The 16,013-nt window shown below is 43.8% G+C and overlaps 1 protein-coding gene across 4 annotated transcripts; it reads right to left on the minus strand.

The window, feature by feature from the left end:
• Positions 1-2,046: 2,046 nt before the first annotated feature.
• On the minus strand, positions 2,047-9,380 carry si:ch73-233f7.1 (uncharacterized protein LOC100537710 homolog). Of its 4 annotated transcripts, none has more exons than XM_047051614.1 (4): positions 6,746-9,380; positions 4,235-4,293; positions 3,912-4,030; positions 2,047-3,765 (listed from the first exon to the last, which is right to left on the minus strand). In XM_047051614.1, the coding sequence occupies exons 1-4, from the start codon at positions 9,269-9,271 to the stop codon at positions 3,407-3,409; spliced, it is 3,063 nt and encodes a 1,020-aa protein (XP_046907570.1). In that variant the 5' UTR covers positions 9,272-9,380; the 3' UTR covers positions 2,047-3,406. The 4 variants fall into 4 exon arrangements, with proteins under 4 accessions (XP_046907570.1, XP_046907571.1, XP_046907572.1 ...); XM_047051615.1 differs by having other exon boundaries at positions 2,047-3,767; positions 3,905-4,030; XM_047051616.1 differs by having other exon boundaries at positions 3,466-4,030; positions 6,746-6,862; positions 6,953-9,380.
• Positions 9,381-16,013: the final 6,633 nt, after the last annotated feature.

The following is a 16,013-nucleotide window of genomic DNA, read 5'->3' on the forward strand; positions in this document are numbered from 1 at the left end:
TTTTCTCAACGATAGAAAGCTCGCCAGTTTTTTTGTTGACATCCAAGTATTTTTTGCTATGAAAAATATCGAGCTTTACCTCACGGTGTACCAATCCTCCAAGCTCCAGTCCCAAATCTGCGGCTAAGTTCGCCACTACGGAGCCTCTTTCCATCTCCTCGGGAATGGAGTACCTTGTCACAGACAAAGCAGTGCGCCATGTCACACACAACGCAAAGACAATCCAGAGTCCTTTTTGCTGCATCCTTATAGAAACAGGGTTTTCTTCCCGATGTTACTGGGGTTAACGTTCTTAAAACAACAAAAACGAATAGGATCTTGGTGGTTTAATGGCTGTAACGTAGTTGCATTGTTTCTAAATTAAAAGGCATTTCCTAAAACAATTGCTTGACTGTCCTACAGAACTGATGATTCGGAGTGCCTTGGCTAGCTCGTTGTACTCTGATATATTTACTAGTGAACAGTGACACCGTGTGACTAAAACACTGCTGTTTTAAACCCTATCGCAGACTCACATAGACGAACGCATACACACGCGTATCTCAAAAACCAAGAGTTAAATATCAGGTAGATCCTATATCACGCTACTGTGCTATTATCTCACTGATTATTACATTAATCAACCGCAAAAAAGATGGTGCAAGAATTAAACCGTAGGCTTCTCAGAATCAGCTGGACACTTCAGCACCACGCGAATGGACAGCGCCCAACTGACAATTCCATGCAGCCGAGATTACTTTCAAACAGTCCCTTGTGTCTAACTGACCTCCGTCCGAGATCCCTTAACTGTATATATGCCTAGTTTGATGGTAAAGTCATTTGATGAACATGTTTAAATGATTGGAGAATGGTGACAATATCGGAAACTGTTGAAAGTTCAACATTGATTGAAATTGAAAATTGTTTGATATTCTGAAATCATATACCGTAATGGCTTGTTTCAAATTCCTGCATTTTCAAAGCATCTTACTCATCCTTATAAGACTTGCACGGTGAAATATATTTATTTATCCTCTATCTTCCTATCTCGCTGTCTCTCTGTTTCTTACTGAAATGCGCCCTCTGGTGGAGATAAAAAGGGCATGCTCAGAAAGGTTTTTTAATTAAATTTGAACAACCATGACTTCAAGATATCGAGCATTGCTTGAATGCATATACACATATATGACCTCACCAGACATTTACATCTTCCCATCTAAAGTGTAACTAAGTTATAATCATCTAACTGCCATATGAGTGACTGTTACCTCCTGAGCCTAATGATCTCTCTTGTGATGTTTGTTTACTTAGTTTTCTGTTTCTTCTCTATCTCTCCAGGTGTGTCGGTGTGTCAGTGTGTGTGGTTCCTCCTCTGGCCAGTTCTTCCCATGGTTTGTCATTGTGGTGCTCTTCCTTGTTCATCTGGTCTGCTGTCAGCCAATCACCGGAGGATGATTCCTGTTTCCAGTGGTGCTATGTGTAGTGTAAAATAATGATAGATGGTGTGTTGATGATATATGTCTGTAAAAGTGGTTGGGCATTGAAGTAATGTAGTACTTTCATGTGATTGTAGTAAGCTTCTTTAACTGTCTTTAGTATGCAGTGTGTGAATCTAATGACACTCATGATATAATGCAACTCATCACGCAGGTACGTATAACTTTCTTACCAAATGATGTAACTTATGCATATGGATTTCCAGTATCTGATACATGCATACCAGTTTCCATGTACGGTCACCAATAAAGCCACAGGGCAAGAGTCAGGGGTAGTAGAAGAAGAGGAGGGGCTTCATTCATGTTCGGAGGAAAAAAGGCATCTAATTCCCTTTGAGGTTAGTACAACTTCATATATACAGTGTATCTTAACAACAAATGAACATACAGTATGACCCTGTGTTAGCAAGCAAGACGGTGGCTTCATATGAACCCCAAACTATATATTTACTTAAGACTTATATATTTACTCACTTTCAGTACGCCTATTGAAGATGTTGCTTATGGTTTGTGAGAGCTGTGAAGGGGGTGATACATCTCAAGCCTATCTATTTTAAGGTGACAGCTCTACTTTCATGTTCACATTTGTCTGAGTGAGCCCATCTATCTGACCTAAATTGCTCAGGCCCTGCCACCATCCATCCCAACGGTACGCCTCCCCAGCCGTGGACCTGGTTACCTAGGTTACCCTCCAGTTCGAGGGGCGCGTGTTTCTCTGAGGACAACGCATCCTTATTAGCAAAACTATTCTCAATCTGAGGCATGCACCAACCTATTTACCCCTCCTGCATTCGGCTGATACTCATCTGTTGACATTCGGAACTCATTCCGTGATTAATTAAAAGGAAAAGGGCATGGCAAGAGGGGGGGGACGAGGGTCGTGGATTGCGTCCAGGTGTGGCATTTGGATTTGCGGCTCCCTTCCCAACGCTTGGTCCCATGGCTCACCATCTTAATTAAAATGATATTTCGAGAAGAGAATTTGTTTGTTCAGATAATGAACCTTGGCTATTCTCTGTGGGCGAAAGGAAATGCAAGCACTTCAATTAGCATATTTTAGCATTTTACAATGTTTATTCTAAATAAGCTTACCGTTGCAAAAAGCTTGCCCCGATGCCGACAGTTTTTTCCCACAACACAAGTTTATTGTTTTCTACACCCCCCCCCCAACTTACTAAGGCCTGACGATGTACATGTAGTTGACAATAGGCCTATGTAACCATATCTCTAAGTAGACACATTGACACTTGCCTCTTATGAACACAAAAAAATCCATATGACAAAAAATACTTTATTTGAGAAATGTATAGACTATACATGAGTTGGGGAGAGCTTACCTTCTGCGTTTTAGAGTCAACTGAAGTTTGCATTTCATACTCTTTTTTTTTTCTCACACAAAATGTGTCTTTTATGACTTTTAAAGTATGACGCTTGTGATCAAATAGTGGATTAACACAACTTGATTGTATATTTTTCACTAAACATTAAAAAATATAATTCCATAACAATGTGCAAATTGATGCCCAAAATTCCAGACCTTTTTGAATGTTTCCATTTAAAACATTTGCTGCTCACTGATTGTCAAATAATAATAATAATAACAATAACAATACTTTACAGAAAAACTCAGACTAACGAAATAAGTTTCAAAGTGTCAAATAATGTTCATCAGTGCCATTTGGGTTCAAGGAACCCTTTCAGAAATTAATTCATTGACACAGAATCTGTCATAGTGCATCCCTCCATTTTAAAGTAGAGCTTGACCGTTCATTCATTCATCATTTGTTAATGTTCTCATTCAGCCGTCTGCTTTGTATTATATAACAATAATACATTAATTCAGTCATTTTTTTTATCTCTGCTCTTGTCTAGTCACTTCCCGCATCAAGTTCATCATCCTTCCATCCCTGGGCCGTCTCAAAGCCTCCATGTTAATCGTTGTACAGGTCATTGTTGATGACGGCCGTCTCCCCCTGGGGCTCGTAGTTGGACATCTGGAGGCGTCTCCTCTTGCCGAAGGTGGAGAAGGCGTTGTGGACGTCCAGCTCGCTGCGGTGCACGGCCGGCCTCAGGGTGCAGAGGGCCGAGGGCGTCCCGGGGATGTACACATTGTGTTGGTAGTCAGGCGGAGGGTGAGGGTGCGGGTGCGGGTGGGGATTGGGTGGTGGGAGGGAGGGGTGCGCAGGGGGGAGGGAGGGCTGCTGCTGCTGGGGTGGAGGAGTACAGCGCGGGGTCCAGGAACGAGGGGGGACAGCGGTAGCGGCGCCGGCTGACGGAGACATCTTGTAGTCTGTGGGAAGGAAAGAGGAATTGGGTATTGGAACAGAAGAAGAGTTGTAGCTTGGATGTTTGTTCTCTGTGTGTGTGTGTGTGTGTGTGTGTGTGTGTGCGTGTGCGTGTGTGTGTGTGTGTGTGTGTGTGTCAAGGCCTCTTTACCCCTCATGTGAGTCCCCCAAGTCCAGTACTGGCCGGTAGCCATGGGTGTGATGTAGTTGTCTGGGTCTGCATGCATGGCCTTGCGCATCAGCGTACCGTCCATGTTGATCGAGTTATAACTGCAGCAGAGACAGATAGCGTAAACAATGGTCAGTAGAGAATGATGACACCAATGTTGACACCAAGCCAGACTTCCATCGTGATTTAATCAGGTCTAGAGGTCAGTTGGTAAGGGAAATGCTATAAAAAGAATGTTATGTTCTGTCATGATGACCATATTGTGCAATTCAATAAAGCCTTTGAAACATGAAAGACAATGTTACCTTTTCAGTGATGAATTCTGGTTCTTTGTGAGAGTCCAGTCTGTATTTGCTTGCTTTAGCTGTAGAAAAAGAGGGAAGTTAAATGTGTTATTAAATGTAATGTCAATGTAGACATTATGCACAAACATATGTATAAGACAACAGTGATGTATAGAAGTCAGGAAATCCAAATTCCCTGATGTCATTGATTTCACCAATAGCATGGTTGAGACTCACTGAATTTGATGAGTCAGAGATATTTTCACATGGAGTTTGACTGCCCTCTTGTGGAGGTTTGTAGTTTCTCAGATATCTCTACGAGAGCGGTAGGTTTCTCTGAGCCTTGAGGAATGACTCGCCTGTCATTTATTTGGCTTTCTTCTGCCGTAGCGCAGCGGGTGGGGTGAGGAGTGATGTTTATTCATGGCATAAGTCTCATAGTATAGATTCCACGCTCTATTAATTCACTTAGAGTTGCTAACAAGGAGAATGCGACGTAAGCGTATTATTAGAATCGGTATTTAAAATACATTCTGCGCTAGCTCCGCACAAAAACCAATTAGAACCCCACCGGGATGAAACGAAACATGATTTTAATCTTCAAAGGAAACCGTGCCACTGAGGAAATTAGGAAAATTATACACGTAATTGTTTTGTGGGTTTTGTGCATTATTTTTACATTATTATTGCCCTGATGCTCCTAGAGCATGTTTTTAATTAAAGTCTCAACGAGAGCCCAAAAAGTTTGCAGTCCTTGTAGCTTTTTACCTTATCTGGGTCATCTCATAGGCATACCTGTTCTCACTTAACTAACCAGCTAAACTGAGCATTTGGGATCACTGACAGATCATTGTCTCCTCTTTCACCTTCAGTGGAGGTCGATTGGCCTGTTTGTTGATGGTAGGCCAATGTCATTAAAACCAACCCTGCTGCCATGGCATAAAGTATTGTATGGACTAGTGTTTCATTCACATGATGTGCACATCTCCAGTATGAGACATAGGGGGACGCTAAGGCGGAACCACAGGGGTGATATAAGGGAACCAATTAACGTCATCAAGGACACCATGGCCCTTGAGGGACATACCCGCGAGCTGAACAATCACCATGACCTCAAATCCTCTCTTTTCATGGCCATAGGGGCGTTATGTGAAGAAACATTTTTTTTTGTCTTCGGCAGAATTACATATATAGACTTTACATTCTAGGAAAAATAGTAACCCGGTCGTCAGCCACTGTCTGTCAATGCATTGTCCTGCGTGATACAATACGTACACATTCACGGTCTACCAATCTTATGTAGTAGATTTGGAGAAACACTGGTGTCGATATCCCGCCTCACTGAGCTCACTCTCTCCCCGTCTCCTCATCACTTCCCCGCTAGGAACTCGGACGAAATGAAAAAAAAACGAACCACATCTCCCTCTCCTCACATTCAGGGAAGAGGGCAGGGGCAATCTACAGGCGTGCCACGTCTGAGTCAGGTCCTTGCCCCCCCCCCCCCCCCTTCCCCTCCCACCCCTCCCCTGTCGCCCCAAAAACCACCCCTTTGCCATTTTTCATCAATAATGGACGCGACCCCCTTGCGTATGCGCCGCATTGTGCCGTATAATGCACCGGTCGCTTCTGTGCCCTTGAGGCTTAGTTAATGGGGTTATCTGTCTTAAATCGTTAGTTGGAGAAAAAAGTAAAAGTGCATGATTGTCACGCACCCGATGGCCACTGTTAAATAGTCTATATACAGTCTAGACAGCTGGGATTCAGCAGCCATATGAGACATTCAGTCACCTTGTCTATCATTAGTTTAACCTTACTAAAACCCAATATGAGTGGATCAAAATGGATGTCTTCTCTACTGCTTAGCTCTGGCTATGGAGGACACACAAGAGGCAATGTCATTGAATGACATGGGCACACAAATTAGTACAACTCATACAATAGATGGTATTGATTAGTATTAAAACGATTACAGCGACTTATAGGGAATTGTCAATTTAGTAAAATGTGGAAAATGGATCGTTGTCGATTACGACGGAGAAATATAGTAACTGACAACTGGGCTGGAACGAATGGCTTTAGCGAACGTCTTCTCTTCTTCAGAAGAGACTATCTCTCGCAGACAGTTTAGCTTTGTTCGCAAGAAAGAACTACGACGCAAAACACATGCCCAATGTAAAGGCCTATGGTCTACGTGACACTGCTTTTGCGTTGGATTTGTATATGTTTTCGCTCAGTATAATACATTTCAGACTATTAAATATGTTTAGAAAATAGTCTAGTACAGTATTAGCACGATATTATTCAAGTCTTCCACACGGATGCTTTGGGGGATACAGAGTTCAGCGCTTAACTTAACTGTCTGATTAATGATTTGACCTTCAATGCGGGGCTATGGAATAAAAAATCTATTTCATATTTAGTTTGTTATAACATTTATAATCGTATTTATATATGTAACTTGTATATCATTTTAGAGGTTTAATTCAAGTATAATCCGATTTAAATTCACAACGTCATTTATTTTTTATTTACCTCGTTCGGTGTGGTAGCACCGTTGTTCACCGATGCACTCCGGTTTTGCGCACTCCATGCCAGGTTGTCTGCCCCCTTTGCCTCATTGTTTCTCGGGGTGCTTCCTGGGCTGCACGGCTTTAAGAACATGAAGTCACTTTTGGCTGACTCGGGGGTTAGACACACTTTATAGCAGTATGCTTGGGAGAGGGTACTGTTGCCGTTCACCTCCATACAGTTAGTTGGCACTTTAGTTCCGGAGGATATCTGCAGGTTTAGATTTGATTTCTTGAAAACCTCAGGAGGTGGTTCAGGCTGGAAGCCCCCGCAGCAGCAGCAGGCAAACGGGGGGAGGTTATACCCACTAATGGTCTCTCTGTCCTTGTAGCACTTGACCGCGGCCAGCACGATAATAGCCACCAGGAAAATTAGCGAGATGGTGCTCAGTGACACGATCAAGTACAGGGCAAGGTTGGAGGGGGGCTGCGGGCTGAGTGTGAGGTCGCCAAAGTCTGACAGCGACTCAGGCACGCTGTCGACCACAGAGAGGAGGATGGAGACAGTGGCTGAGAGCGGCGGCTGGCCGTTGTCCTTCACCAGGATGACAAGTCTCTGCCTCATAGCGTCTTTATCTACCAACCGGCGAATAGTCCTGATTTCTCCCGTGTAGAGGGCAACGCTGAACAGACCGGGGTCGGTAGCTTGCAGCACTTGGTAGGACAGGCGGGAGTTCTGTCCTGCGTCCGCGTCCAAAGCCGTGATTTTAGCAACCAAGTAACCCGCGTCCACTGACCGCGGGACCACTTCCGTGGCCACGGTCCCGTTTTTGGGTAACGGGGACACTATAACCGGTGCGTTGTCATTCTGGTCCAAAACAAAGACGTTGACAGTGACGTTGTTGCTGAGCGGAGGAAAACCAGCATCCTGGGCCTGCACCAGGATCTGGAAGTTTCTCAATTGTTCATAATCAAAGGAGCGTAGCGCGTAGATATTTCCATTGTCAGAGTTGATGGAGACGTAAGTGGACACGGGCATGCCCTGAATCTGACCCTCCAGAATAGAGTAGGACAGATAAGCGTTCTGATTGGAATCGGGGTCGAAAGCTGTGACTGAGCAAATGGAAGCGCCCGGGGCATTATTCTCGGTCACATATACTGTATATGATGGCTGGGCGAAGCGCGGGGGGTTATCGTTGATATCAGACACTTGAACGAGGATGGTTTTCCTAGTCGAAAGCGACGGGGAACCCAAGTCTCGAGCAGTGAGAGTTATGTTGTACTCGGACACAGCCTCTCTGTCTAGAAATTCGCTCGTCACCAGTGTGTAATAATTTTTAAATGACGAGTGGAGCTGAAATGGGACATTGTTAGGGATCTGGCAGTCCACATTCCCGTTTTCTCCCGAGTCCCGGTCCATAACACTGATAACGGCTATGACCGTCCCCGGTGGTGCGTCCTCCTGGACGGGTGTAGACACAGAGGTGAGGATGACTTCTGGTGCGTTGTCATTCACGTCTACGATATCCACCAATACTTTACTGTGCACCGCCACGGCAGAAGGACCCCTGTCCTTAGCTTGCACATACAGCTCATACACACTGGCTTTCTCATAGTCCACCACCCCCTTCACACGGATCTCACCCGTGTATGGATCCACGCTGAACAGCTCTCGCACCTTCAGAGGAGCGTGCCCACTAAACGCATAGGATACCTCTCCGTTCGAGCCCTCGTCCACGTCCGTGGCGTTAAGTTTCAGCACGAGCGTCCCTCTCGGTGCGTTTTCCACGAGACTCGCTCGGTAAACGGGTCGGTCGAAAACGGGCACGTTATCATTGGCATCCAGCACTGTTATAGTTATGATCGCAGTGCCTGAGCGCTGTGGTGACCCACCGTCCACTGCAGTGAGCACCATCTCGTGCGTCTTCCGCTGTTCCCGGTCCAGCGGGGTCTCCAGCACGAGCTCCGCGAACTTACTCCCGTCATTACGCGTCTGAATGTTCAGCACGAAGTGTTCGTTTGAGCCAAGCTGGTAAGAGCGGAGCGAGTTGGTACCCACGTCTTGGTCCTGAGCACTCTCTAATGGGAAGCGGGATCCTGGCGCCGCTGACTCGGTAATATCAAGATTAAATTCGCTCCAAGGGAAGTTCGGAGAATTATCGTTGACGTCCAAAATCTCAACTTCCACTCGATACAGTTCTAATGGATTTTCAATAACAACTTGTAAGTGTAAAAAACAAGATGGACTCTGTTCACATAGCTCCTCCCGATCAATTTTTTCGTTTACAAACAGAATGCCGTTTTCCAAGTTTACCTCTAAGTATTGTTTCTTGGCACCAGAAACTATACGAAACCGACGGGCAGACAGCTTGGCCACATCCAAGCCTAAGTCCTCGGCGATGTTACCAACGAAAGCCCCGTGCTCTAGCTCCTCTGGGATGGAGTACCGAATTTGAGCGAGAACCAAGTCCACCACACAAGCGCACACCAGCAAACACACCACCAGCCCGGTCAGGGGTGTCCATCGGGTCCTCGCGAACCTATTTTCCATCTCAGAGGCGCTTAAAGAATACCTCAGCAGAGATAACAGGGAGGCAAGAGCTTACCTCTCACTGACATCATAACAGGATTTACGGGATTTGATTGACTTTAAAGATTGGACTATTCGTATAGGCACAAAAAAGTTCCAAGCAGATGTTTCCTATGAAATGCTGTGTAGGTGTCCTTTTTGCAAAACCGATTCGCAACAAAACAAAACAAAAATGGCTTAACTTAGCAAAAGAGGGCAAAGCGTATCTCTCTCTGTGTTGTGCTCCCTGCGCGTAGAACCAGTTGTGTGTGAGCGCGGGAGGCTCGCTCTTTGATTTTCCAGTGTATAAGACATCGAGAAGAGCTGGTGGGGAGGGGTGTGCGTGCAGGCGGAGAAACGGTGGGGGGCGTATTGGAGGACAGCGACATGAGAGCAGCGACTCTAATTACTATCCCACAGTTAACCCCTACATTGCGTTCAGCTCCCTTAAATACGATTGAAGAGCCGCGAAAGCGTAACTTTCCGTCAACACATCGGGGACAGATTTGGATTGGGGCTAAATTGCTTTTCATCGAGGGTGTCGTTTTCTAGTAGGTTTCTTTTTGTGGTGAGCGCGCGTTTAGGATGGATTATCTTGGTGCGCACAGCCCTACACGGAGCATCTGTATTGTGGTTTGACCCACACTGAAATACAAAGAAACAAAAAGGTTTTCCACCATGGAAAACAACATTTAACTAGGCCTACTTTGTTCGAATATGATTAGATGTGACTCATAACACATTTATAGTTTAATCTACAAACAGAATCCTCGATGGGTCATTTAATTTTAATAGACATTTCTGAGTTTGGCTTGGGGTATGAATGTGATGACAGAGATGGTCATTCGGCTGGTATCCTCTTCCAAATACGTAGGATAGGCTATTACACAGTTTAAGTCGTGTAAGTAGACCTGAACACATATCAACACAATCAACATAATAGCTCAATGTAATGCAGCCATAATCACACTTCATTTTAATCTATCACAAGGCTATTTGGATTATATGAGGTCAAATGGTGGTAAATAATTTGTAGACATAATTTTGAGAGTTTTATGAATCCGAGAATGACAAATGGGGTGTTCGCCACGACTAAACCCTTGACCAAGTATAATTTGAACAGATGTAAATACCACCGAATAACTTTATAAGATTATGAAGCGTCTGTCATTGCTTTGATAAAATAAAGAGGACAGGCCATGTCTCAAGAGAACTGCTTGCCCACATCTAATCTTTCTCCCATTAATCCATGGATGCAGGCGTCACTCATACAGACATAGCGCGCAAAGGCTCCACAGGCGCGCTCCCCTTCACTTCTAACTCGAGTTGCATTCTAATGAAAAAGTGACACGATCCAAAGGAAAGTTTCCCCACACCACTCAAAACCAAGAGACGATCTTCCGCCCACCCCTGCCCAGAATACTACCATCTTCTATTCGAAAGAAAGTACAAATAATACAATAAAAATAAGTCCTCAGGTTTAAATAACCAGAAAACACAATCTGCTCTCAGACTTAACCTCCAGCAGATGGTTAAGCTTCTCCAGAAATGATTACATTTCTGAAAAAAACACCAGTTCCATTGGTTTCCTCGTCTTTTTAATTAACGGAGTGAGGATTAGTGTGCAGCTATCCGGGATCAACCGTTCCCCAACAGAAGAATACAAATGTTTTGTGATAAATAATCCCAAAGCACTCTGTTGGATGTACCGACAGTCCCCCGGTGCCTGTTACATTAACATGCATTACACGGAGCATTAAGCTCGTTTCATCCGCCCCTTGCCTTACACCCTCCTTTGTCCGACAGCAGAGCACCATTACTTTCTCTAAACTCTTTGCATCATGATCACCAACGACCACCTGTCCATGACCCCATAACAACACTGAGGTCATGTGTCTTTGTCTGTGAGTGAGTGAGTAAGTGAGTGAGTGAGTGAGTGAGTGAGTGAGTGATTGATAAAGAGACATGGAGGAGGAAGTTAAGAGAACGTGAGAGAAAGACAGAGTGGGAGACCATGAGGATCCTTTGTAAAAATGGCCCGCGAAAGCTTGCGAGGCCGGGGTTTTCAATTAAGGGTAGTTCAATTTCAATTAATTCAGTCAATAACATAAACATTCGAGAGTATTTCGTGCCTCTGAAGAATGTGAATGAAAATGAATCTGACCCCCATTTTTCGAACCTCTGGTAGCCACTGGAAGAATGATCGTACTTTGAATCCACATTTCATTCCTTATCCTTGAGCGCCATCTACCGGACATTTATATAATGTGGCTTACATTACATGAAACACAAGACGTCATCAGAAACATATTTTGTATACACGTAATTTAAGATGTATTTGGAGGTATTTAATTGGACCACTTTTTGCGTCTTGTAATAGGCTACTTATTGTGTGTCTGTGTGTGTGTGACATTAAACAACTCCCCAAATATAGGCCTATAGTCGAGAAAAATATATGATGGGGCATGGGGGGCATGAGGGGATAGCCTACAGACCGTGCCTGCACAAGGGTGTCCTTATAGTAGATTTTTAACCTAGATTTCCATCAACTAAGGAGGATTCATGATTAAAGCACAATTAAGCGAAATACATTTGAGACATGTGACATAACAAGCTACATTTCCATGTCATTTCTTGTAAACACATCATATTCATTGGAGTTCATAACCACAATAGTACTTTTGCCTTACCACAATAAAAATATGACAACATCTCAAAACGTTAAATTACGGCCGGGGAAGTAACTAAGGCTTGAAGGGGTTTCAGTTTTGGAAGAAAAAAGTAAGAACAAGCTAGCGCGATAAAAGCCGGAAACAGAATGAACCTTTGTTTTTTTCTCACATGTGCTAAAACTTCAGATATTTAAAGATCAAAATCATTTTTGAACAAAAATAAAAACGGTAGACAGCGCCCGTGGTTCCGAACCATGGTCCGCGAACCTTGGAAGAAAGTCATTCGCTTGAATAGATGTAACCACTGAGCTAAACTACCGCGATAGCATTCGGTCTTTTAGAACATTTAGTACCTGTCGTAACCACAGAGTACAGGTTATGGTAGTGGTAACCCATTAGTTCTGACATCGTCAACAGACAATTTACCTTTTAATTTTGCTTTTATCCTGGCGTTTTACTCTCTTTTATTACTAAGAGTTCTGCCCTGACCACCTTGTTTGTTAAAAAAATGTTGAAATGTCATAATATAGCCCACTATATTTATTGAAGTCTGAGATGATTTATTATTGGTTAAAATAGGCTACCAGGGATTATCAAGAAAGGCAGGATCACGTAATTCGAATTGACCTGTTGTTAAACTTCACATTTAATGATAGTAGTTTTAATTTTCTGAGGATAGAATGGTAGTTTTGTTCCTTATCCTAGAGTGCCTCCTACCGGACACTGGGGTAGCCTACAATAGACACAAGACATGAAAAGACAAACATTGACTATTTAAAAGCGTGGGCTATTACAAAATGAGAGTATATTTTGGGGGAATGTGCACTTTTCAGAATACATTACATCTTATCAAACCTCAAAGATCTAAAAGATTATAGTTAAATTTCTCAAAACGCTAGACAGTGCCCGCGGTTCGAACCAACGTCCCGCGAAACGTCAGTGTTGTAGCATAAGACACATGAGTTGGAAGTAACCGCTGAGCTAAACTAGCGCAACAATCCTTTGCTCAAAAAAAGTTTAAAAAGTTTTTGTCTGTACCTACGTCATAGAGGTGTAATGGAGATTTAATTGCCAACGAGGACATTATTTTGTAAGATATCAGCTTCATCTAAAAAACAAAAATCAGTTTCAATGTATTGCATATAGGCTCTCTTAAATTATGTTTTTTCGTTGTAATTGAAACTGAACAGTCAGAAAATAAAAGACTTGAGGGATGTGAGTGAGCCAAGTGGTCAATTGTTTGGCTAATACCACAATTAGACACAACACAACAGCTGTTATAAATAAGTAGCCAAGTTTGTGATTAAAAACCCGTTCACATCTGTGCCAAAACTGCTTGACAAATACGGAAAAGACGAGTATGGAGCAGGGAGGTGTGCCTCTATTAATATTCCACTAGGGGGAAACAAATACAAATACATTTCGAGGTGGGCAGTGTTTACTGGTTTCAATGGGTTTACAAGAGTGAGTGACTGAGTAAAATGAATGTCCGTTCCCTATCGTCCTTACACCCTAGCTGAAGTAGATACTATAAATATATGAATGCAACTAAACACATCCCATCTAATGCATGCATGTGTGTGTGCTCGCACTTGCATATGTGTGTGTGTGTGGCCAGGCATGTGCATGCATGACCCCTTTGGGAAGATAACTTTTGATTGCTGCAGCAGATGTGAAAGGGAGAAAGAGAAAGACAGGGATTGAAGAGAAAAGGAGGAGATAGACAGCGGAAGAGAGAAAGAGTGTGCGAGAGAAAGGCACACAGACAAAGGGAAATACAACAAGACACAATGGAGGAGATTAATAAGCTAAGGAGAGAGTAAGGAGGAGGAAGAAAGGAAGGAGGGAGAGAGAGAGAAAGAGGAGAAGATAAAGGAGAGAGACACTTCCTTAACCGTCAAGTGCATCTTCTCGTGTCCAGTGCCCTCAGGTCTCGATGTCATCACCTCATCCATCACTAGTTGAGGACAGACGGATTCAAACAGAGATGAGGGGAAAGGAGGACGGACAGAGGAGGGGTGTCACTGGAGAGACCGATCCATAAAAATAAAAAAACAAGTGTGGAAGAATATGAAAGAGAGCAAGGAGACAAAGCCGAAAGGTGGAGAGATGTGAAGGTATAGGGAGGCAGAGGGAGAGGGAGAGGGAGAGAGAGAGAGAGAGAGAGAGAGAGAGAGAGAGAGAGAGAGAGAGAGAGAGAGAGAGAGAGAGAGAGAGAGAGAGAAAGAAAGAAAGAAAGAAAGAGAGAGAGAATGGAGAGTTTCTTCCACATGCTCCTCAGCTGTGTAAACTGAAGTTCTGCTCTGCGTCTCGGATTCCCCCCAAAAAGGGGGATATTTATAGGAGGCTGGCACTGGCGGCCCACGGACTCTTGCACTGCAACACCCCCTAATATTATTATTATTACTTTATACGCGCAAAAATGGAAAATGTCAGCAACCTGAGAGGCCTGGAGAGACAGTGTGTATGCACACGTATGTCTGTCAGAGTGAGTGTGTGTGTGTGTGTGCGTGCTTGTGTGTTCGTGAGAAAGTGTGTTGGGAAGAGAATGAGTATGAGTATTTATATGAGAGGGGAGAGGGAAAGAAGAGAGGGGGTGAGAGAACAGATGCAGAGAAAATAAAGAAAAGGGGACAGAGAGAAAGAACAGAGGAACGGAGCGAAGTTGGCACGTATCGAGGGGTGTAACCTGATCCACTGAACTTATTAGAGCTGTCAAGGAACGAGGGAGAGAGAGAAAAGAGAGGGAAGGAGTGAAAGAGGGGTGGAGTGGTGGCAGACAGACACAGACATGAGCACATATTCCAGCTCCAGATTATAAGATTCCCGCAAGTTACACAGACGTGTCGAAACAGAGAGAGAGAGCACACACACACACACACAAAGGCAGAGCCTAACAGGACCTCACACACATATATGCACACATAAACATATACACATTCAAATCAAACCCACATCCACCTGGCAACAGATGGGGACACATGCAGATGCACAAACATCCCAATAGACATAACACATACATAAGTATACACACGCACACACATACACACACACTGGGAGGAAAGGAAATACCAGAGAGAACAGGTGGGGGCAGTGATAGAGATCTATCAGGAGCTCTTTGATCTTCCCCATTCCAGTCGCTGCTGTCACAGACAAAGAAATATAGATTAGCTCCTACGTGTCAATATATATTCATGTGTATATCCTGTAAATTACTGTATACTTCAGAAGTGAAAAGAAGCAAGAAGCCAGTTTCCAAAATTGTCAGGAAAAATGGACAGTTAAGTTTGTATTTAAACTCCCAATTTCCATCATTACTCACAGTACCTGTTTGAAACCTGACAGTCCAGCATCCAGTCTGGGTGCATGAGGGGAAGGACAGCCATGGAAGCCTTCAAACTCAGGCCTCAAGTGAGCTAACACAGTTTCACAAGCCTCATGTGAGATGACATAGACACAAGACACTCTATAACCCTCTTTCTTATTATCTTGTTATGGTAGATGGGCAATGATCATATCGGCAACATTCAGTGGTATTTGTTAACGACATGCTTTGTCCTGAAGGTGGCAGTATTGAGAAGAGCTTCAGGCATTTCACCCCCTACCAGGAGTGTCATTGGTAACTTAACCAGTATGATACAGTTATATTCCGTTCCAGTGAAACTTCTTAACTGTAGTCATTATCCTCATTGTTGTCCCAACCACCTTTTCTCTTCCTCATAGAATCCAGACACTGCTCCATCCTCCCACTGAGACCAGTCAGATACAGTAAGAAAGGAAGAGTAGAGGAGAAGAGACAAGGAAAGGATAGAAGACAGACTGGGGGGGACTGACCCAATGTTCTAATCTGGCTCACACTTGTGTCCACCGAGGACAGAGACCAAAGCTCAGAATGTGTGTGTGTGTGTGCGTGTGCGTCTGTGTGTGTGTGTCCTCAGGGTGACCTTAACGTTAGGGCACATTACAGCAAATCACTCAGTAGCATGTCACATCACAGGAAAGTCTAAGAATCTCCCTAGTATCAGCCAACATTGTGATGTGTAAATGAGACC

The sequence above is a fragment of the Hypomesus transpacificus genome, unplaced genomic scaffold, assembly GCF_021917145.1.
Source record: "Hypomesus transpacificus isolate Combined female unplaced genomic scaffold, fHypTra1 scaffold_160, whole genome shotgun sequence".
Taxonomy (NCBI): Eukaryota; Metazoa; Chordata; class Actinopteri; order Osmeriformes; family Osmeridae; genus Hypomesus; species Hypomesus transpacificus.

Bases quoted from the DNA above. Each gene is read 5' to 3' on its own strand.
- si:ch73-233f7.1 (XM_047051615.1), bottom strand. From the start codon at position 9,271: ATGGAAAATAGGTTCGCGAGGACCCGATGGACACCCCTGACCGGGCTG. The intron at 4,294-6,745 runs GTAAATAAAAAA...CTTTTTCTACAG, and splicing joins GTGCTACCACACCGAACGAG to CTAAAGCAAGCAAATACAGA. The intron at 4,031-4,234 runs GTAACATTGTCT...TCTCTGCTGCAG, and splicing joins CAGAATTCATCACTGAAAAG to TTATAACTCGATCAACATGG.